This window comes from Hyla sarda, chromosome 4 (genome assembly GCF_029499605.1).
Source record: "Hyla sarda isolate aHylSar1 chromosome 4, aHylSar1.hap1, whole genome shotgun sequence".
NCBI lineage: Eukaryota > Metazoa > Chordata > Amphibia > Anura > Hylidae > Hyla > Hyla sarda.
In genome coordinates, this window is record NC_079192.1 from 124,637,740 (window position 1) to 124,662,637 (window position 24,898).

General features: G+C 41.3%; 1 protein-coding gene across 2 annotated transcripts in view; it reads right to left on the reverse strand.

Moving 5' to 3' along the window:
• Positions 1-24,898, reverse strand: part of FES (FES proto-oncogene, tyrosine kinase) — a 186,668-nt gene that overhangs the window by 147,148 nt on the left and 14,622 nt on the right. For both annotated transcript variants that reach the window (XM_056572038.1, XM_056572037.1), the window contains exon 2: positions 4,282-4,557. In XM_056572038.1, the coding sequence (XP_056428013.1) occupies positions 4,282-4,506 (225 nt within the window). In that variant the 5' untranslated portion in view covers positions 4,507-4,557. The remainder of the gene's footprint in view (positions 1-4,281; positions 4,558-24,898) is intronic.

Consider the following 24,898-nt stretch of genomic DNA (forward strand, 5'->3'; position numbering starts at 1 on the left):
TATATATATATATATATACATATATATATATATATATATAATTGTTTATTACAATTTTTAACACTGTTTTTTCTCCCTAAATGTACTTACTCATTTTTTTTTTTTTGTTACTTCTTCTACAGACCCGTGTATCCTGTGGACTCCTTCGGATTCGGTGGACTACTTCGACGACCAGCGTTTTTCTTTGCTTGATGTTAATAAAATGGTTAATGAGGGCTGTGGGGGAGTGTTTTTTTGTAATACATTTTTTTTTAAACCTGTTGTGTTTTTTTTTTTTTTTTTTTTTACCTACTGGACAGGCTTAGTAGTGGAAGCTGTCTTACAGATGGAGTCCATTACTAAGCCGGGCTTAGCGTTAGCCACAAAAACAGCTAGCGCTAACCCCCAATTATTACCCCGGTACCCAACACCACAGGGGTGCCGGGAAGAGCCGGTAACAACAGGTCCGGAGCGTCAAAAATGACGCTCCTGGGCCTAGGCGGTAACAGGCTGGCGTTATTTAGGCTGGGGAGGGCCAGTAACAATGGTCCTCGCCCACCCTGGTAACGTCAGGCTGTTACTGTTTGGTTGGTATTTGGCTGAGAATAAAAATAGGGGGGACCCTATGAGTTTTTTTTTTTATATTTAATTATTTATTTAAAAAAAAAAAACGCATAGGGTCCCCCTATTTTTATTCTCAGCCAAATACCAACCAAACAGTAACAGCCTGATGTTACCAGGGTAGGAGAGGACCATTGTTACTGGCCCTCCCCAGCCTAAATAACGCCAGCCTGTTACCACCTAGGCCCAAGGAGCGCCATTTTTGACGCTCCGGGCCTGTTGGTACCGGCTCTTCCCGGCACCCCTGTGGCGTTGGGTACCGGGGTAATAATTGGGGGTTAGCGCTAGCTGTTTTTGTGGCTAACGCTAAGCCCAGCTTAGTAATGGACTCCTTCTATAAGACAGCTTCCACTACTAAGCCTGTCAAGTAAAGTAAGGAAAAAAACACAACATGTTTATAAATTTTTTTTTTTTACAAAAAACACTCCACCACAAGCCCTCGTTAACCATTTTATTAAAATCAAACAAAGAAAAACGCTGGTCATCGAAGTAGTTCACCAAATCCGAAGGAGTCCACATGATACACGGATCTGAAATGAGAAAAAAAAATGGGATAGTACATTTATTATCACCTGCTCGCACATTTCCCGGTGCAGGTGAAGGCCGGGGGGCGTAGAGGGGTGCTGGTGGGGGCGGAGGCCGGGAACAGTGCAGATGAAGGCCGGGGGGGTTACGGACGGGCACAGCGCTGGTGAAGGCCGGTGGAGGGGGGGGGGGGCGGGGGAGAGGGCGCTGGTCTTGGCCAATCACAGGACCCAGCGGGAAATGTGAAATGACAGCAGGGAATTTTGGAGTCTGCTGCGCCGGTGTATGTTATAAGGAGCCCGGGCTGACATTACAATGCAGCCGCCCGAGCTCCTCATACTGCCTCCCCGCTACCCTCACTTAATAATGATGGGGACACTGATATACATCCCCCCTTGTCTCCCGCCCGCGCCGCTCAGCTCCCGCTGCTACAAGACTACAACTCCTAGCGTGTCCTCACTGTAAGGGCATGCTGGGACTTGTAGTCTTGCCACAGTTAGCAAACAGATGGGAGTTGTGTGGCGCTGGCAGGTGAGAGGGGTGGGATGTAAATCACTGCAGTGTCCCTGTAGCGAAGTGAGGGTAGCGGGGAGAAAGTATGTCGGAGCCCGGGCGGCAGTAGCTTTTCCTGCTCCATGTTGGAGCTGGAGTAAATTTAGTCAATTTTTATGGCCATTGCAACATTTTATTGCGCAGCTGCGACTGTCGCAGTTAATAAATACCTGACTAAAGCAAATCCATTTTGAAAAATTAACTACGTAAGCAAGTTTGAATTTTCTTGCTTTTCTTGTTCTTCACGCAAATTGTCGCACGAAAACACACATAGTCGCAGTTGCAACAATTTTGCGACAATTCTAGTAAAGAAAACCTGACTAAACCCCATTGATAAATGTCTGTCAATATCTCTATTACACCACCAACAAGAGGGTAAAAGTTGCCGGAAGATGCGGTGCAGTATCTCAGGCGTGTGATACCAATGTAGTAAAATTTTGTACTGGTTCTCCTTATGTGTGATACAAGTTGAGGACTTAGCTGCCCGTGACCAGATGACCTGCCATTGTGCGAAGGTGAGTTGTATTTTTTTATTGCATCTGTTACATACATATACGCCTTGACTATTGTAACTCTTTACTAATAGGCCTTTCCTTCTCTAAATTCTACCCTCCACAGTCCATCCTAAATGCCTTAGCCAGACTCATCTTCCACGGATACCTCCCCCTGTGTCAGTAACTACACTGGTTATCCGTTCAGTCCCAATACAGTACAAAATCCTCACTCTCACCCACAAAGCTCTCCACAGTGCTGCACCTCCCTACATCTCCGTCCTTACCTCTGTATACCATCCTACACATGCTCTCCACTCTGCTAATGATCTAAAACTAACATCTCTATAATCCGAACCTCTCACTCCCATCTCTAAGACTTTGCCTGTGCTGCACCAGTTGTCTGGAATGCAAAACCCCAAACCCTCAGACTTATACCCAACACCCACAGTTTTAAATGTGGCCTAAAGACAAATCTCTTTTTGCAGGCCAATAACATTCCCTAATTGGTCTCTCATAATATCACATTGCCCCTTTTTGAGACCTCTGAGTCTCGGAGACATCAAAAGTGCCATATTCGGCATTCTCCCTCTACACTCTATGCACTTCGGAGATTAGCTGGTTACTGGTTTAACCCATCTTTATGTAACCTGTCATATTTAAAAACATGGCTGGATCATTGTAACAATTAAGCACTTTCGTCCTTTAGTCTCAACCCCATTCCTGATAGTCTGTAAGCTCTTGCGAGCTGGGCCCACACTCTTCCTGTTTGAATATTTAGAGTGTAATACTGTAATTTCTGATACTGGCCTTTATTTGTATCCCCAGAATTGTAAAGTGCTGTGGAATCCGTTGGCGCTTTATGAATAAATATTATTATATTATAGGCATACACAGATGGCAAACCGGGGGGCCTTTGCAATACAATATATGTATGGGAAGCCCCCATCCTTTGTCTAAATAGTGAAATGTTAAGGTTGCTGTTGAATTCAGCATATGAGGATTTAAATGCCCTTAACAGAGTTATCTCTGCAGCAGAGTGTCAGCTCTAATGTACTGTCTAAGAAACATTCTCAGTGTAGATGGTACGGGCACCACTCCTATTCCTGCTCCATCCCCATGGTGAATAGTTATGGCACTAAATGCTACTTACGTGCAGTGGCAGCACTGTAATTTACGGAGGATGATGAAAAAAGGCTCAATGGCTATGAAACATCATGAAATGCCATAATATTTATATAAGGTTTTAATTTAAAGGGAATTTTCAGCAGATAAATGATCTTTTGTTTTTAATGTGTATATTATTATTTTTTTATTAAACGCATTTTAAAGAATTTTAGTTTTTTTTCCATTTTACTATCTAAATTATAAAATAATCCTGAAATATGGCAGTTCTTATTCTGTCCACTCAGCCTAAAACTAAACTGAGACTTCCTGTACAAATCACTTTCTAGCAGTGTTCTTATCCTCACAGACAGGCCTACAATTAAAGGCGAAAACAATGTATACATTAGACAGGATCTTCATAATGGCTGAATCTCAGCACTTTTTTTCCCCTTCCTGTGGTATGACCTCTGCACAGTTCACAGAGCATGTCCAAAACATTCTCGCAGTGAACAGAGTCTGGTTTAGTCTATTGTGTCTATGTCTATGAGGCTTGATGTAAAGCATATCTCTTAATGCTGTTAAAAACAGCTAAGGCAAGATGGCTGCCTTATAATAATGTACTAAAATAAAATAAAACAATTAAAATTACAATGAGAAAATAGAAACTGATTTAAAAAAAGAACATGTTTCAGTATCTGTCTCTAATTAGTAAAAAAATGCGATATATTCACTTTAAAGTAATATTCCACTATAATAGCCGATGATAATGTCAACCAATAGTTCATTCATTTGTTGCACAATGACTAACATATCTTACAAATTGTACATCAATAATGGGAAAGGAACAAAAAGTTTTCTACTGCTTTCATACACATGTAAAAGTGAATGTGTCATGCTTCAAAACTTAAGTTAAGAACTTCCCATCATGAACACTTTTTAGATCTGATTTACAATTTGGCAAGCGGTTAAGGGTCAGTGATGGGCCATTCACTGTAGTAGCTTTTACCTGACTCAGCTGACTTGAGTACTCTGACAAACCCGACACTGGAGACTGATCCAACTTCTCGATCAGGGTAAACATCTGGTGAAGCTGTGAGGCATACTCTTTGTCACTCTTTGAACGCTGTATCATCCACTTTCTCATACATTCCATTAATTTCAGTTCAGAGTCTTGCAGGCGCAGCAAAGCGATGTGCCCGTTGGGGCAACTAAATTCAGTTGCAAACCCCATATTTATAGCAAGCTGATTCCTTTGTTATGTGCTGTAAAGTTTACTGGTTCTCTGTAAATATAAATAAGAATGTAGTTTTAGGAATATACCAAGCAAAAAAAAAATTATATACTAGGGAACACACAGAGTGAGTTATGGTTTACAGTCATTCATGGTCAGAGCTATAGAAATAATAATACCTTCTAATGATAAAGCACCAGTCTATTACACAGCATTCTATAATGAGATAAATAATTGACTAGATAAAATTATAACTAATAAAAATCAATCTTTTTGTGTAACCCACTTTCCTATGCCAGTGCCTTTCACAGGAGGAAGAAGACTGCCCAGCAGTGGCCATCTGTAACAGATCCTTTTTGCCAGAGTGAAGCAAAGCATGTGTATACATTCCAGAGGTATTAAGATTTAATGTACCATGCGTTGAGAAACACTTATTTAAAAAGGTATCTGCCAGTTATGTCATGCTGTCCGAACCACACAGACACAGGCTCATTACAAACTATGATTTTCTGTTAAATCTTGCTGCTTGCTGCTATCTTTTATAGAGGTCTCCCTGAACACACCTAGGGAGAGACCTGTCAATTAAAGCGTACTTGTCATTTCAGGTGACTTTTCAGGATAAGCTGCCCTGTTTGTATACATGAGGAGCAGCACTATTTCTGACCATTATATTGTCCATATCTGACATTTATCTGTAATTTTCCTTTCTCCCAGAGCTGGTGGGTGGAGCTTAATGTCTATGGTGTCTCTATACATTTCATGCACAGAGGAGGGGAGCCTGCATTTCTATGTCTTCGTGCACAGCCTAAACAACAGCAACCCCAGCATGAGCAGTCGAAGGCACATTGATGTTCAGGTCCGTAACAGACTCTGTTCGGCGACACAAAACGGAGCAGAACTGGTTTGTTGCACATCAGACACCAACGCATCTCAAAGGATCCCACTTACTTTAAATGGGGTATTTTGGGTTGGGTGTGCTTGTTTGTAGGATCTGAGCCCTCCTACCCCCTCAAAAGACTTGCATTATGTGTCTTGCAAACACAGGACAAAGCTGAGCGGAGTTAACAGTTTAACAGCAGAAGGAGACAGGTTGATTACAGGAGAAAAAAATATTTTTCTAATAAGATACATAACAAAGTTTCTTATATTCACTTGTACTATTGATCTATGAGACAGAATATCTCTAAGAGTGAAAGACTGTCTCTGAAACAACTTCAAAATGACAATGAGGTGATTATTAAATCAGCAGAAAAAGGGGGAATATAGTGATACTGGATCGTACACAATATATTACCATGTGTCAAACTCTTACATGATCGATCAACTTATGAAATTCTTCCGAGTGACCCCCCTACCAAGTATAAAAATGAACTCATGCTTCTTGTTACACAAGCCAAGAGGGATAAATTGTTAAGTGACGCTGAATGTGAATTTCTGCTACCTAAGATACCGGTTGTAGCGACTCTTGGACAAAATGTTGGTGTTTACATAGATAGGGTCCTACATGAATTTGTATTGTCCCTTCCTTCTTATACTAGGGACACTATGGAATTCCTGCAGAAACTGGAGGGGGTCTTAGTGGATAGGAGTACTCTACTTACCAGCATAGATGTAGAGGCACTTTACTCCTCTATTCCCCACGAGATGGGTCTCAGAGCTGTGGCTTATTTTCTATCGTTTAGAGGAGTACACATGCAGAGTCATAATATCTTGATACTGAAGCTTCTGGAATTCCTATTGACACTAAATTATTTTTTGTTTGATGGATCTTCCACCAGCTCAGGGGTACTGCCATGGGGAGCCCATGTGCCCCCACTTACGCCAATCTACTCCTGGGCTGGTGGGAGGCCACCGGTGTTTTTAATGACACCAGAGAACACTTCAGTGAACTGGCCCTATTATGGGTCAGATTCATCGATGATATTTTCATTTTATGGCAGGGCTCTAAGGAAACTTTTGAAGAGTTTGTGGCATCTTTAAACCAAAATGCGATAGGCCTCCATTTTACATTTGAGGTAAATACAAGCCAACTAGCCTTCCTAGATATTATCATTAGGAAGGACCAGGATGGTAGCTTGAGCACATCTATACACAGAAAACCAACAGCGACCAACAGTCTCCTGAGGTGGGAGAGCTGCCACCCGGGCCCCCTGAAAAGGGGAATCCCGAGGGGGCAGTTCTTCCGCTTCAGGAGAAATTGCTCTAAGCAGGATGAATTTGTGAGGGAGGCGAGGGATCTGAAAGCAGGAAAGAGGCTACCCAAATCACATACTTACCAGCGCATTTAAGCAGGCCATAGACACTCCGAGAGACACGCTCCTCACCCCTAAACCCTGTGAAACTACAAGTAACCCCACTCTCATTATTGCAACATTTTGGTCAAAACAAGTTAGAGAAATTATTAAAAAATATTGGAACATTCTCAAAATGGGTCAGGACATAGGTGATACTCTATCCGATGTTCCGCTAATTACGTATAGAAGGGGACGAAATTTAGGAGATATTTTGATGCAGAGCCACATGGGACCCAATATAAAACCTCAAGAGACCTGGCTAGGTAGAACCTCTAGGGTTAAAGGCAGCTACCTCTATGGCCGGTGTAAGGCCTGTCCTCATCTCCTTAAAACTGGTCACCTTCCTGATGGAATCAATGAGAATTGCATCAGGATTCGCCACTTCATTAACTGTAATATGAAATTGTGATTTACATGGCAATCTGTGAGTGTGGTTTGAAATATATTGGAAAACGATGAGAGAACTATCCTGGAACATCTCGGTGATATTAGACATGATCAGGACACTCCAGTATCCAGACATATTAATCGGGCACATGCAGGTAACACTATGGGCCAAAATTCATAGGGACTGAAAAAATTGTCCCTTCAGTACGTGGTGGGGACATAGATCAATTATTGCTACAGAGAGAAAGTTGATGGCTATATCAACTGGACACGGTTTTTCCCTCTGGCCTCAATGAGCAACTTAGCTTTTCATGTTTACTCCAAAATTGTAATGCGGGCAACTTAGCGGTGACAGATAGGCTGTTAGTGGGGGTTGTAGCTGACCTCCTGAGGTAGAGTCACCATCCCTATTGTAGGGCCTTTAGGGCCACTGTAAGCCTGGAGCAGGACCGCCCTTTGTGTTTCCTCAGACTCCACCTCCCTCCCTATTCCTATGTTTATTTTTACATACTTACACATACTTTTAGGGGGGCTGACATTCCAAGCCTACTCAGGGTCTGAGACTGTTAGAACTTAAAGAGTGCCCCTCTGATATTTTTGAGGCATGTACTTGGACACTGGGCCCTGGCTTGGTTACAGCGGCCCCCATTCATGTTTGGTTGTCTACTACACCTTACTAATAGTGTGAGCTATGTTCTTCACTATATTCTTAACCATATTATTTTATTTAGTTCTGGGTTTCCCTCAGAGTGCCCATACATTTATGGAGATATGTTCCTGGTTATATTATTACTTAAAGCCCTTCTCATTATCTATATGTATTGGTTACCTAGAGTATATATGCTGTATACATGCACATATATATGCTGTATACATACACATATATATTTCTATGACCTCGGAATCTATATGCCTCAATGCCTTATCCTTGCATAATATAATATAGATTTGTCCACCAGCTTATCTACAAAAGGGCACAGTTTTGTATGAGTAATGTAACTTAGAATAATAGCAGCTAACATCAATTACATATCAGCATTGGCCGCTTGCTGACACAATTGACAGCATCGGGTTATCCAGCCATGCCCCACTACTGATGTCAGACAGGGGAGCGGCACTCCTGACACTGACAAGCGTAGACCGGATATAACGTCAGACGCCATTAGCACATGCATAGAGCATGCAGTAGCCGGCTGTTATGGATCCCTGCCACTGCAGGTATGCGCTCTGTCTGTTCCATATGCCGAACGCCGGGACCGTGAGTAACAACCCATATGGTATCTTAGCTCCATCTTCCTTTTCAGGACTAAAAATTGATTGGGGCATTTTTTCTATGCATTTCTCACTAGGTATACGAATGTATCATCGCATGTGTGTGAGTAAAGACAACCAGTGGATGGGATACATGTCTCTTTTTGCAGGAACCAATGCTGATGGACATGTGATTCCTCTTTGTCTTTCTCTAGGTACCTGGAATCTCACGGCAGTTCTATCCTTTTTTTTTTTTTTTCCCAAGAGGATTACAATATATTATGTAGTGTTCACAGCACTTTCTGTATTAACTATCTATGTGCAAAAACGTTATGGCAGTTAATTAATGATTGTATATATGTGGTGGTATAGACACCCTAGGTTATCCCCTGAGAACGGTGCATTATTGCGACAGAAACACGTTGGGAACCCTATATTTTTGAACACTATTTTTGTATGGCAGGTACTTTATGGCAGACGTTTTGTTTATCAGGATCTGAGTTATTTGCTGTTTTTATGGCATGATCCTGTTTACATATGATAGTTATTGGAGGCCAGAGCACCGGTACCTTTATTAATACAAAGTACCACTATAATTGTGATATTTTGTTGAGACCGGCATAAACAATGGGTATTTTTCCATACTTTTTTAATAGTAACATTAAAAGTTATATTATATGGTCCTCCCCGCTTTTTCCACATTGGTGATTTGGCTTATTTTTTTATTTATATTCCTGGGAGTTGAATTATGATTTAGGTCTGTCTGCTGGACCCATATAATATAAGTAGATCCTGTTTACTACTGATCTATGCAAAGTTTGTTTAAATGACAGTGCATATTAAAACCTGGTGGGCAGAGAGATGCAAAGTGGGACTGCCTAAATGACTGGTTACCCTGTTTCCATATGCTGCAGCGTTTCAAACTATATCATAGTTTGTAAATGCAAAGCTGTTTGGCAGTGCCTGGATAAGTTCCTATGAGATAGATTAGCTTTCTAGACACAAATCCAGCCCAATCTTCCTTGTCATATAAAAAACAGGGGTAGTCATCTTCTACACCAAAAGAGCTGTTTAAAGCAACACTGAATTGGGGATTCAGTGCTATCCTGTTAAACAGGGGTATTAACATGGTTGAAATCGCCTAACTGGTACAGCCATAGCCAGGCTGGTGTATCATATTATTTCTGACAAAACCGCTTTCCCAGTTATGCTTCACAAACAACTGGGGGGAGGTGTCTCTATTGTTTGATCAGCAATCAACAAGTACAATAAGCAATAGCAAAAAAAAATAAAAAAAATAAGTAAAGAGATGATGCACTTACCACTCCAGAGGGATAACAATTAAAATATTTATTTAATTTTCATAAAACTACAGCAGGATGGAGAGGTGGTATGGAAAGCGTGGTATCAAGAGCAAAACAACGGCTGGTGCCAAAGCAGCTCCCTCGTGTCCTACTCAACCTGCTATAGTTTTATGAAAATGAAATAAAGATTTGAAATTTTATTCTTCAGAAGTACCGTAATGAGTGCCACATCTCTTTACTTCTTTTTTTTGCTTTGTATTATTGTATTTGTAGAGGTACTTATCAAACAATTTAAACATAAATGTTATTCTTCTGGAGTAGAGAGCACTGCATCTCTTTACTTCTTTTGTATAATAAAAAGTGTATCCAGTACAGTTAAAGGGGTATTCCAGGAATTTTTTTTATTTGACTATGCTACCAGGCTGTAAAGTTAGTGTAGTTCATAATATAGTGTCTGTACCTATGTGTGACGGTATTTTCACAATTCTTCTGTGATTTTCACCCCAATATTTAATTTTTACCAGCATACAAAATGACTGTTGTCTCAAATTGTTCCCAGGTTGCAATGCGGCCGAGACCTGCCTCACTAGTCAGCTGATGACAGGGAGCCTGTCTGCTTCAATGGGTGGAGAGGTTAATCTGCAACTAAATCAACAGCTGTAGGCACCCTGATTGAAAACCACAGGTCTTTTGAATGGATGCAGCTTATTTATGTTTCAATGGCTGGGGTGGCTGATGTGTGGGAGGGAGGAAAATGGAATTATGGGACTTGTAGTCAAAAAAAGAAAACTGAAACAGGAAATACCAGCTCACAAAAAGCTAGCCACAGTATTATGGTAATCTCACAACATGGCCATTTAGCCCCAAGACAAGCGCAGATCCTTTCTAAGCATGTCCATTACTGTCTGCCAGGTACGTACTAAAATCACCTTACGGTGGATAACCCCTTTAAGCATTTCCAGTTTACTTAGTTCTTTTGCTCCTAGGTAAAAGGACTATATTGTGCAGATTCTGCACCTTTCCTGATTTTGAAGATGGTAATGCCATTTCTACAAAAAGATATTGCATTAGCATGAAATGGCATGATCACTGATCTGCTGGCTGACACTTGAGGAATGCAGTGTAACCTGCTTGGGAAGGATTCTTATAAGCTAAAAGTAGCATCTCACCTACTTAAATCTTCATGAATAGCCTGAACCTTTGCCTTGAAGGTCAGCTGTAGGTGTAGTTACTGGATGTATAAGAAAAGGAAATAACATACAAAGCTGTTGCTGCATACTTTTAAGTTGATAAATAAAGGTGACAATAAAAGCTATGTTTATACAGTGTACATGCATTGAATGAAAGTCTATGGAAAAGCAGCTGGACACATCGTATAAAAAACATCTGTAATTCCTAATGGTTGTTAAAATACTGAGCATGTTCATTATTTGGGACCATAAGAAATAATGACCGGAATAACATAATCTGACAATAAAACAGAAAAAAAGACAGAAAAATGTGAAAAAAAACTGCAGCAATTTTGACAACTTTGCTAGTTTAGAAAAACATCCATATTTTTTATGACTACAAATATGTCCGAAAATATACTGTGTGTGCATGTGTGAGTCGCAAATGAAAAGAAAAGTTTGGGAATTCCCACTTTCATGGCAGGCCTGTGAACGTATGATGTATTTTTAGTATATAATAGGAGATTGGCTGAAAAGGATAATCCTTCAATATAAATCTGTTTCCTTTTAGAATGATTCATCTGTATGAGATAAGACAACTTTTCAGATTAAAGAACTGAAGAACAAGCTTTGAAACCATAACAAGATGATTTATAGAGACTCTAATAGATTATATTCAGAAGAAAGAATCATTAATAGAACTATACTCTAGATCCCCCACAGGTTGCCCATTTATTAAAGGGTTACTCTGCAGCCCCAGTGTTCAAAACATTTTGTTCCGAATGTTTGAAGCTGGCGACGGGAGTCGTGACGTCACACCCCGCCCCCTCAAATGCAAGTCTATGGGAGGGGGTGTGACATCACAACCCCCGCCGCCTGCACCCAGCATTCTAAACGAATGGTGGGTGCAGCACAGAGATCGCAAGGATCTCAGCTGTAGGTCAGACATCCTATCCTTTGGATAGTGAATAAGATGTCTAAGGACAGAGTACCCCTTTAAAGGAGAACTCCAGAATATAACAATTGTCCCCCATACTGCCGGCAGTAAAAAAAATAAAGATGTACATACCTTCCTCCGCTCCCCCGGGGCCTCCGGTAACAGGCTCTGGTCTCCGCCGCGATCCTCTTCCTGGTTGCTGGTGGTCGGGAGTCATACTGCGCTCAGCCAATCACCGGCCGCAAGTGAAGTCCCGGCTCGACCGGCGATAGGCTGAGCGGCAGTATGACGTTTTTGGTCCAGACAGCAGGTGCCGGTGTAGTGAAGAATTTTGTGTCCTGAAGCGTTCTCACACTGCCGCTCAGGCTATCGCCGGCTGAGTCGGGACTTCACTGCAGCCGGTGATTGGCTAAGCGCAGTATGACTCGCCGACCACCAGCAACCAGGAAGAGGACCATGGCGGAGACCGGAGCCGGTTACCGGAGGCCCCGGGGGAGTGGAGGAAGGTATGTACATCTTTATTTTTTTACTGCCGGCAGTATGGGGGACAATTTTTATATTCCGGAGTTCTCCTTTAATAATGCATTGGAACAGATTTGTATTTTTCATTATGCTTGGGGTAACTTTACACGGGCACATCTTTTGCAGGTTTTCCACAACAGATTTTCCACATAATCTGCTATAAAACTTCTGTTGTGAAAAATCAGTCACAGAAAATCTGCCATGACTAAAACCCACATCGAGAAACTTGCGAAAGATCCGCCCATGTGAACATACCCTTAAAAAGGAAGTCTGTGATCTTCCCAGTTGTCAAGAACCCCCTTACACATATAAATAATAAATAAACAAATCTCAAATGGCCATGTGTATATGCCATGAGCTGGATGGCAAATATCATAAACATCTAACAAAAAGGTACCAGCACCACTCAAACACTCAAAAATATCAAAAGCTTTATTTAAGTTAGGATTCCACTAGTTTTTTTTTCACAGAAAATAACGCCATTTTTGCATTTGAGTGGAAATAGCATTTTGTAGCCATTTGGCGTTTTATTCTAAATGTGTTGGCTACCACACAAAAAAAAAAAAAAAAAAAAAAACGGATGCAGTAGGGATGGAAAAAATTTATTTAGCAAATTGTTTACTCTGTTTTTTAAATGTTTTAGTTAGTACTACTACTTCCAGCATGGAACAGACTGTTCCATGATGGGAGTAGTAGTAACTGTACTAATAGACATATTGTCCTATCTATTGCAGAGAGTCTCTATACAGTGCTCTCTGCACTATACTCCTGCTGGCCAGTTATGTGAATAGAACATCACTCATTCATATTTTACGCCCAGAGTGGGGATTGGACGGATGGTTGCAGCCAATCACAGTTCTCAGCTGGAAATATGAACGAGTGATGTTCTATTCACATCACTGGCCGGAGTATAGTGCAGAGATGCGAGCGCTGTAAAGAGCTGCTCCGCATCTCTGCAATAGATAGGACGATCGCATCGGATGTCAGGAGTAACACCTGCTGTTATGTGTCCTTAACTGCACCTACTACTTATCCCAACATGGATCACACTCTTCTCCATGCTGGGAGTTGTAGTACCTGCATTAACAGCAAGTGTAACTTCTGACACCTGTTGCGATCTGTCTATTAATGCAGGTACTACAGCTCCCAGCAGAGTGTGCTCCATGTTGAGAACAGTAGTAGCTGCAGTTAAGGAACGATCACAGCGGATGTCACTCTTGGCACCCGCTGTGATCCTCCTGTATAATGTATAGATGTGGCCAGCCACTCTTCTATGGTCCCCTGCCCTGACGTATATATACACCTATTCATATTTCCCGCAGAGAGTTGTGATTGGCTGGAACCATCTGGCCAATCACAGCTCTCTGCGGGAAATATGAATAGGTGTATATATACGTCAGTGCAGGGGACCATAAAAGAGTGGCCACCCGCATCTATACATTATACAGGAGGATCGCAACAGGTGATCTGTCAATTAGGACAGGTAGTACTACTCCCATCAGGGAACAGTGTGTTCCATGCTGGGAGTAAGTTTTTCTTGTCATATGAATTCACATTTTGGACTTAAAGTTGTTCTATTTTTATATAAAACTAGCATAGTATCCGAAGTTGCCTGGTCTTCCTTCTTAAACATTGTGGAAAAGGAAATGCAACAATGATGATCTTGTCCTCATACCCTGTCCACATATCCCAACCTCAAAGTCAGTCCTCATATCTCGACCTCATATCCCGTTTTCATATCTTGACCTCATATCCTGTCCTCCTATCCCATTCTCACATTCCGACCTCATATCATGTCCTCATAGGCCGTCCACATTCACACTGAGATGTGGAGCTTGTGGAGCAAGGTGGGGATGTGAAGAGATTGTAGTTAAAGGATCTTTGATGTGGGTGTATTGATTGAAAATAGGGTTTTCGGACAGGAGACAAAACAAAAAAGGGGCTGAAAATAAAAGAGGCTTTTTTTTGCTTCTATTTGATGCATGAAATGTCGCACATGCACCAAAGCACTTTTTTGCGACTTGTGGCTAGCCGTAAGCAAAAATCTACAAATGAACTTGCAAAAGTCAATTTCAGTTTTCACTTTGCAAAACTGTGAAGTGAAATCCTACAAAATGGTGTTCTGTAGTGATTTTTTTTCCTTATGTGCGCCAAATTTATCAAATCCTCCTGCAATAGTATGATAAATATGGCGCACCTAAGCAAAACCGAAATAAATTACTTCAAAACACAACAATGATAAATCCCCCCCATTGAGTTTTTTTTATATCTATCTATCCATCCAGCATATATAGGCATTATACTTAAGATCAGGACAGCACAAATGTGGTCGATTACTTCAAATTAATAAACAAATCAGTAATTCCAAAGTCCTACGTTTTCTACTGACTTCCCAAATTCAGCACTCCCATTGAACAATGCCCTATTGTAGGATGGCAAACCCACCATCATTCACTAGATACTGAAAGGAAAAGTGAGTAAATGGGTGAGAATGAGTGGGCTTCTTGGAATTTGTGTCTTTCATGTCACATAGATACAGAAGAAAACTAGCACAGTACAGGCCTTTCTTAATGCTTTACAGTCTATAATGCAAACCAATGTCACAATCTATTTGTAGTTGCTGAGCAAGACTAATTTAAAGAAACGGACCCCACATTGTATTTGTTTCCTGTTTCCATGTTCTTACAATGCTGCTACTCTTGTTCTAAATGATAATTCGCCATTTTATATTTAATATATGCTTTAAAATGGAAATGACATTGTCAGCCCCTTCACAGAATAAATGTTCTCACATTTATTTGTATACTTCCTGCTAAATTTGATAGATATCTTCTTGCCATGTTTTCTGTTAAAGGGGTTATCCAGGAAAAAACTTTTTTTTATTTATCAACTGGCTCCAGAAAGTTAAACAGATTTGTAAATTACTTCTATTAAAAAATCTTTATCCTTTCAGTACTTATGAGCTTCTGAAGTTAAGGTTTTTCTTTTCTGTCTAAATCCTCTCAGTCTCGGGAAACGCCCAGTTTAGAAGCAAATCCCCATAGCAAACCTCTTCTAAGCAAGCGGCTTCTCACTGAGAACTGTACACAGTTGTAGTAGCATAGACTGGCCATAAATGTAATACTTGAGTATTATTATTACATACAAACTCAAAATGAATACTAACTATATATATATATATATATATATATATATATATATATACATATATTGTAGAATTTCCTACACACTCTTCAACCACCGGCCATGATCATCCACCACTGTTGGCAATGTTCTGTTATCGTTGTGGCAGCAACTGCTGAACCATTTGTATGATACCAGTCAGTCAGCCAAGAAATTTCATGTCCCATCTGCACAGAGTTGCAAGCAATGTGTGAATCAATGCATTTGTATAGGCTCCAACAAACGAAAGCCATTTTCGATTCTTGTCTAAACAGAAAAATATGCTTTTGACATTACCTTATAAAGACTGGGGGAGGTGAACGAGTATCGTGCATTTATTATTTATTATTCAAGTAGCAGGTTTGAAAACAAGAAATACTAATCTACATTGTAATTTTGCTCTCAATTAAATTACTGATACAACTTGCAGGGGTTTTTCCCACTTTCCACGGGATAGGTGATAATGTGTGATCACTGGGGGTCCAGTGATCTTAAAAAGAGATGTTCCCAAGTGCAACTTGTGAATGAAGCAGAGCCGCAATTGTGTGACCAGTGCTCCATTCACTGCTATGGGAATGACAGAGATTGTGCTTGGCTTTCTCCCTTAGTCCCATAGCAGTGAATAGAGCAGCAGTCACACAAGTGCACTGTGGATCCATTCACAAGTATCATTCAGGAACCTTTATTTTTAAGATCACTGGGGGTCTCAGCAGTCAGAACTCCAGAGATCACACATTTATTACCTATTCTTTGGACAGGTGATAAATATTTCTAGTGGGAAACCTCTTCAAACATATTAAACATGCACATCCTAAACTATATATATAATATTATACATATATATATATATATATATATATATATATATATATATATATACACACACACACACATGCCCTATCAAGGCATAAGGAAGTAATATAAGGGCTATTAGACAGACATCCAAAGATGACTTAAAGAGGTATTCTGTCCTAAGATTTTTGTAGATATGCCATGAACCATGTGCCTGACAGGTGTGGGTCCCATTTGCGTGCCTTTCACCTATCGAAAAATCCGGGCCACAACAGAGTTCACCTATCAGAACTTGTCTGGTGACCTTGGTCACAACAGTCTCAATATAGTTCAATGGAGAACTCTCCACACGTACACGTACACGTACACACACACACACACACACTCTCTCCATTAAATCCTGAGAAAACAGCAGAGAAAGGGCATTACTGTCATATATATTATGACACAGACATGTCAAAACTGTAAATGTAGATGAGTGCAGAACATGGCAGCATGTATTACTACCTGGCTAAGCGCATGCAGGAGACAGACTTCATAGACTAGGATATAATCTCCTGCAATCATTTGGATTGCAAATTAAACTGGGGAATGAAGGGTGCTGTCATGTGCTTCACCCAGCTATTTGGGGGGGACTCAGCAGGGAGAGCCTGACTGTTCTCTGACATGTCTGTGCAAACTCTTGTGCAGACTGCAGGCCAGAAATATACAGACTTTGAACAGTGTTGTTATTATTACAATATCATCACCATAACTAGCACCAGCTTTCTTCAGGGTCTCCATCCACAGGTTTCTGCACGCCCTGATATTTTGTTCCTTACATCACTTAGCACTAATGTTTCCCGAACTATGTTAGTTATGTTTGGAATTGAACTGGTTGCTGAAGCGCAAATGTTTCAAAAGAGAAAAATGAAAAGGAAATAGTCACCTACTAAAAGAAAAACATAATGGTTCTCCTTGTGTACTACAACTTATTACAGGAGTTAACAGCAGACATATTTAAATATGTTTGGGGGTCTGACAAGGAAAAAGACTAAAATTAGTAAACAATGTAAAGGGGTACAACCCCAATCTCAATTAAGCTTTATTGTATCCGAATTGTAAAATATTAAATATTTGCAACTATAACCTATTAGAAAAAAAGTCTCTCTTAGGGTGGGTTCACACTACGTTTGTAGTGTACGGTTGCTGGATCCGGTTGGGAGCAGCGAAAACCGGCCGCTCCCGTATCCCAGCCAGATCCAGCCCGAACCCCATTCATTTCAATGAGCCGACCGGAGTCAAACGCTGACTCTGGTTGTCTCATTTTTGTCCCGTATACGGTTTTCTGACCGGACCAAAAACCGTGGTTTACCACGGTTTAAGGTCCGGTCAGAAAACCGTATACTGGGCAAAAATGAGACAACCAGAGTCAGCGTTTGACTCCGGTCGGCTCATTGAACTGAATGGGGTTCAGGCTGGATCCGGCTGGGATATGGGAGCGGCCGGTTTTTGCCCCTCCCAACCGGATCCAGCAACCGTAAACTACAAACGTAGTGTGAATCCACCCTTAGGCTAGGTTCCCACTTGGTTTCTTTTGGCAAAAACGCCCCAAAAAAAGCCTATTCTGCCGCATGTCGTTTTTTTGTGAAAAAACGCTGCGGCCAGATGTTTGCTGCAAGTCAATAGGCAACTGCAAAATGCCATATCCACTTGGCATTGGCGTTTTTTTTTATTCATTTGGCGTTTTTCAGCTATTTTTGGCTCCTTGGCAGTTTTTCAAAAATGACCTCTTGTTAAGACTCTGGGGTTTTTTAAAGGAAAATCTTGGCAATTTCCTCCCATAGAACAAACACCAAGAAAAACACCATGTGGCTTTTAACATTGGCGTTTTTTCAGGCGTTTTTATTCTTTTTTTGGACTTAAGCGATCCAAAAAGGGTAGGAGGTACTATATTTATTAAAATTTCGTAGGGTACCATTAAAAAAAAATACAGGAGTGATGGAAAAATTTAAACTTATTATTAGTAATGTATTTTAATATGGTGTTTAATGAAGAGTGTGTGTGTGTTTTTAACTTTTTTTTCTTTATTTTTACATTTTTTTAGGTAGTACTACTCCCAGCATGGAACAGACGATTCCATCATGGGAGTAGAAGTACCTGTACTAATAGACAGATCGCCCTGGGAGTCACTTCTGACACCCGATGCGATCCTCCTATATAATGTATAGAAGCGGGTGGCCAGCTGATGCTGAGCAGTAGATATACGTCGTATATCTACTGCCCAGCAACAACTTACAGTGAGCTTACAGTGAGCCTACACATTGCTGGCTCACTTAAAGGGGTTATCCACCATAAGGTGATTTTAGTACATACCTGGCAGACAGTAATGGACATGCTTAGTAAGGATCTGCACTTGTTTTGGGGCTAAATGGCTATGTTGTGAGATTACCATAATACTGTGGCTAGCTTTTTGTGAACTGGTATTTCCTGTTTCAGTTTTCTTTTTTTGACTACAAATCCCATAATTACATTTTCCTCCCTCCCACACCTCAGCCACCCAAGCCATTGAAACATAAATGAGCTGCATCCATTCAAAAGACCTGTGGTTTTCAACCAGGGTGCCTACAGCTGTTGCAATAGTAGCAGATTGATCTCTCTCCCACCAAGTGATCCCTCCACGCATTGAAGCAGACAGGCTCCTTGTCATCAGCTGACTAGTGAGTCAGGTCTCGGCCACATTGCAACCTGGAAAAATCTGAGGCAACAGTAATTTTGTATGCTGGTAAAAATAAATATTGGGGTGAAAATCACATAAGAATTGTGATTGTCACACACAGGTACAGACACTATATTATGAACTACACTAACTTCACAGCCCCTGTAACATAGTCAAATAAAACAAAAAAATCCTGGAATACCCCTTGCTGAGCAGTGCGCTATGTGCCAGCCCAGCAAGGAAACTGCTGGACAGTGTAGGTTAACCCTTTGGGCGGTATACAGAATATACAGCTATCTATAGATAGCTGTATATAGTGTATACAGAAGAGGAGGTTCCCTTACCTCCCTCGCTCCCTGTCCCTGCCAGGTCCCTGTAGCTCAGCCCCTAGTGATGATGTCATTAGGGGTGGAGCTACAGACAGGAGGCAGAGTGGTAAGTATGAGGCTCTGTTCACATTGTCCATTTTGTATAATGTGAACAGACCCTTCTAGCAGTGTTTTCCCAGACAGGGAGACTCCTGCTGTTGGTAAACTACAACTCCCAGCATACCCAGACAGCCAAAGGTTTTCTGGGCATGCTGGAAGTTGCAGTTTTGCAACAATTGAAGGCTCTCTGTTTGGGAAGACATTGACTATGGGCAGAGAGCGCCAAAAAATATCCTAACCCATTTTTTGTGTTTCATTTTTCTTCTCGTTTCAGATCCGTGTATGCAGAGGATTGCGGTGGATTTGGTGGATTACTGCGGATGTACTAGATTTTTTTTTCTTTTTAATAAAATGGCTAACGAGGGCTGTGGGGAGTGTTATTTAAATAAAATTTTTCCAATGTGTCGGTTTTTTTTTTAAATAGAATTTTCAGGCTTAGTAGTGGAGGCTGTGGAGTAGTGGAGTCCATTACTAAGCTGGGGCTTAGCGTTAAACCCAAAAACAGCTAGCGCTAACCCCCAATTATTATCAGGAAGCGAGGGAGGTAAGGGGATCTCCTCTTCTGTATACACTATATACAGCTATCTATAGATAGCTGTATATAGTGTATACCGCCCAAAGTGGCTATAGGAGCAGGGAGTCCTGTCAGTATAGTGACGGGATTCTCGGCTCCTGTATAGTATACACGGGTACACTATGCCCCCCTGTATACTGTACATCACTCCTCACCTCCTTACTCTGTGGACCGGGCGCTCAGCCTCCGACCCACACAGTGGTACCTGAGAAAACTGCCACATGGTACAAATTTGGCTGTTTCCACACACCAGAAAAAAAACACCAGGAAAACTGTAAAAACGCAGGAAAAAACTGTTGCAGTTTTTCTGGAGTTTTTGCTGGCGTTTTTTTAGGTGCAAAAAAAACAAAACAAGTGGAAACCTAGCCTAATAGTCCTGCAATCTGGTTTCCCTGTGTGATGACCTTCTGTAGGTCTTGTTTCTTTAGAACCAGCATGCGCAGTATGAGGATGCTATTTTTCTATAGTGCTACATTCTCGACCATGCGCAGTCTACAACACAGCGCATTTGTGTTTTGTATGTGCATTGCTGCAGAAGGGTATGTTATAGATACCCTAAAGAGTTCTGTTTTATTATTTGATCCTCTTGATAACAATGGTAAATAAAAATAAAAAACATAAAAACTATGAAAAAATGGTTGTTTTAATATTTTGTAATTTATAAAACACAAGCTCAGACCTGGTGCTCCACTGAAGCCAATGTCAGATTCAATAACAAAGGTTAAGGTACAGTCAACAAGGTGTTCATTATCTCATGAAAAACAAACAATTTCCCTATCATGTGTAGTGGTGGGGAGGATCCTTTAGAGAAGTGTTTCCCAACCAGGGTGCCTCCAGCTGTTTCAACACTACAACTTCCAACATGTCTTTGGCTGCCCAGGAAACACTGCTTTAGAAGGCTGGACTGGCGTGATTCAGTTGACACAAGTGCTAAAAGTGTGCACATTTACATCTTGTGAATAACACTATATAAAATATAACTGAAGTATCTTATGGTATATGACATTTGTGTTATCCTACATTGCAGAGCTCCCTGTGCCAGAAACTAGCAAGTGATTTTTAACCTATTGTCCTGTGTAGTAGATGCTGATACATAGGTGGTACTCTCTTTGCCCGATTCCAGTGACACTTCAGATAGGTGGCCAGAGCTTTTGCCTAGTGACTAGATGTTTCCTCCCCTTCTACGGGTTATGGTCTTCCCCACAACCATGCTGGTTTGCAGTGCATCTCTGCCGTTTAAGGTCCGCTGCAGCGCTCAATTACTAAGCCAACCAAAAGCTTCCACTAATACCACTTTGCCCCTTTTGAGACCTCTGTGTCTTGGAGATATCAAAAGCTTTATATTTGATAGATTTCCCCCTAATCTCTATGCACTTTAGACATTCAGAGATTAGCTAGTGACTGGTTCACTCTCCTGTATGTAACCTTTATCTGCATGGACCATTGTATCAATAAAAGCCCTTTATGCCTTCTGTCTCAACCCCATTCTTTGTAGTCTGTAAGCTCTCGTGAGCAGGGCCCTCACTCCTGTTTGAATAGTCAGTGTGTAATATTGTTATCGCTGATATTTGTCTTTATTTGTACCCCAAAATTGTAATATATACCTCTGTCCTACAAAGAGTCTGTCCATAACTTTAGTGTTGCTTCTGACTCTTGACTTTGCTCCTGTTGCACCCTCCTGCTTATTGCTTTGTGACTAACCTTCCGGTTACCATCTTGGTTGCGTTCCTGACCACACCACTAATTCATCAGCACCCCCACCCCCAAAGTGTGATTATTCTTGGGCCTGTGCTCTAGGAATACACCTTTAGCAAAGTTCTCACTAACGTACAAACATTAAAGGGGTTGTCCAGTGACAATAGATGGGGATAGGGGGCAGGAGAGGGCATAAGTATCTCAGGTCAGGGAGTCTAACCACTAGGAACCCCCTAACAGCCTACAGCACCGGCTCGCAGAGAGAGTGCATGCAGCAGATGTCATTCTCTCTAATCATTTGTATGGGAGCGTTGGAGATGCTCAAGTTCTGTACCCAGGTATCTTTGGCACTCCTATAGAAGTTAATAGAGCACGTGCTAGATACAGAAAACATTGCCAAGAATCAGTAAAAATATTTTGAAAATGGGTAAAAAAAAATTTGAAAATGTATGTGATCAGCTTGTCAACCAAAACAGATATTTGACGTGACCGATGCTTCTTTCAATGACAGACTTACTAATAATTGTGAAACCATTTATAAAGAGTGGATTGGCGAATTTCTATAAACGCCACCACAATTTTACACACTTCTTGATCAGCACATTCTGGTGATATAAAGCTGGTTATATTGACAGGTAATGATTTCTTTGATCTGTGTGAATAATTTCTATACTTGTATTGATAGTTGTTTGACATGTATTTGGATGTGAGGCACAATGAATATTCTAGATTTTTCCAATTGAGAATGTATTCATTCTCTTGATTTTTTGTGGCCCACACATAAGTAATTTTCTAAAAGGATACCTACAGTATTACATTTTAGCATGTCATAGTAACATATTGGAAGGTTTGGTCAGTGGCAGTCCAGGGGTTGAGCTTTTCAGCTTCCAAAATCCCTATTTGAAAATTTTGCTTACAAGAGAAAACTCTGTTTAGAGCCCTCATCTATCAGCTGCAGCAGACAGCAGATATAAAGTATGCATCTCTGTGGAGGATCCACAGTCCATAACACATGTATGGGACACGGATTTAAATGGCAACTGTGTAATGCTTAAAGGGGTATTCCGGGCAAAAACATTTTATCCAATATCCAAAGGATAGGGGATAAGATGTCTGATCGCGGGGGGCCCGCCGCTGGGACCCCTGTGATGTTCCTGCAGCACCCGCATTCTATGCAGGAGCTGCGTCTCCAGTTTCGGAAACCTCCGGGTTTCTGGGACTGCGGATGTGATGCCACGCCCCCTCCATTCATGTCTATGGGAGGGGGCGTGACGGCCCCCGCTGGGACCCCCCCGCGATCAGACATCTTATCCCCTATCCTTTGGATAACCATATCTAGTTGAGACCAATATATGGAGGGTATAATTTGACCACTAACTCAGACTACCAAAAAGGCAGCCCAAAAAAAAAAACCTTTGTTTCACATATATCAAAAAAGTGAGATTAAAAGTGCAATCTTTATTGTATTAGGTTCGCACTTAATGGTGTTTTAAAATATAAAGCACCATGTCGTCCTACTTGTTTGATTGTATATATATATAAATGGACCATCCGGTCTAATGATTTGAATGCACACTGAAGCGGAGACGAGGTGCCTGCAGACCACCTACATTCAGCGCTATTGTAGGACAATGGAGCTCAAAGTTATAAACTTAACATGGCCCCCCTCAACATGTTTCACTGCCTCAGCAGCGTTATCAGGAGGTAGATGGGCACTGAGTTAAAAAACGCCATGCAGGGGGTTTTAATACCTCCCTTCATGATGTCACAGGATGTCAGGATTCACACATCATCAATTCTCCACCAATGCCTCTCCTGCATTGAGGAGTGACACTCAAATCGACCAATCCACGTCTCTGCGTTTGATCAGCCAATCTCCTGTTTTGGTTCCCTATGCCCAATCACAGCTGGGGAACCTTGACTGGCATGTCCATCGGCGAATCCCTGTAGGGTCAGTTGCCGATGACGTGCTGCGCTAAGTTCACATGCGCGAGGTGATAGAACGGAGGAGCCGGAGTCCGACTCATCTGCGCGTGCTCCGTTCTCCGACGGCTATGGTAAACTTCCGGTTGCGCATCTCAACCTGCGCTAAAACTTAGAAATCCTTCGTATGCGCCGGGGGAGATGCGTGAAAACATAGAAAAATTAGTGAAGACTCATATCTATTGAGTGGTAAGGACTTAATGTAGGATATCCCCGAGGATATCCAAAGAAAGTCCTACATAGGGCTTTCTCTAGAGCTAGGGACACTCCGAGAAATGATCTACTTACCACCAACAAAAGATCTATGATAGCATCAGGGCAGAAAATTGTGAGATGCATAGGGACTTTTGATCAGAACAATCGCCGGGTAATGGACGTCTTGCGGAAATATTGGCCCATCCTGATGGCAGACTGCGATCTAAGAGAAGTACTTACCGACTATCCATCCATTACGTATAGACGAGGGAGAAACATCAGAGAACACTTAGTCAAGAGCCACTTTTCCGACCCTGTGGAGGAAACGTGGCTGAGGTCTACTATTATTGGTTCCTATCCATGTGGAAGTTGCTCTTTTTGTCAGAGAGTCCCTAAAACAAAGGATTTCATTAATCCTATTGATGGACGAAGGTATGTGATTAGGGAATTTATCAATTGTCAAACCACCGGATTTGTCTATATAGCACAATGTGGATGTCCTATGATTTACGTAGGAAAAACTACCCAACAGTTCAGAAGAAGGATTTCCCAGCATATAAGCACGATACGGACTAGAGCAGATACACCTCTAGCAAGACATTTTTGGTCTCATCATGGGGGCAACTGGTCCTGTTTGAGATTTTTTGGCTTGGCCAGACCACGCTTGGGACCAAGACGTGGCAATCTGGATAAAAAGCTTCTACAGGAGGAAGCTAAGTGGATTTATAGACTGAAATCTATGTCTCCTTTGGGCTTGAATGAAGGGTTTACTTTCAGCCCATTCATCTAATCAAGTTTACCTGCCTTAAAATAAAATATTATTCATAAAATTTGAAATGATGGTACTTCATGTATCTATCACGTTAGTGTCGCATTTAAGCCTTATATTGGTGTCACAGTGATTATGGTTTTTTAGGACACACAATTCTATTATCAATCTCTCCTCCTCTCCCAGCCACTTTGATCAGCTTGGCGACTTAATTCCTCAACATTGACTCAGT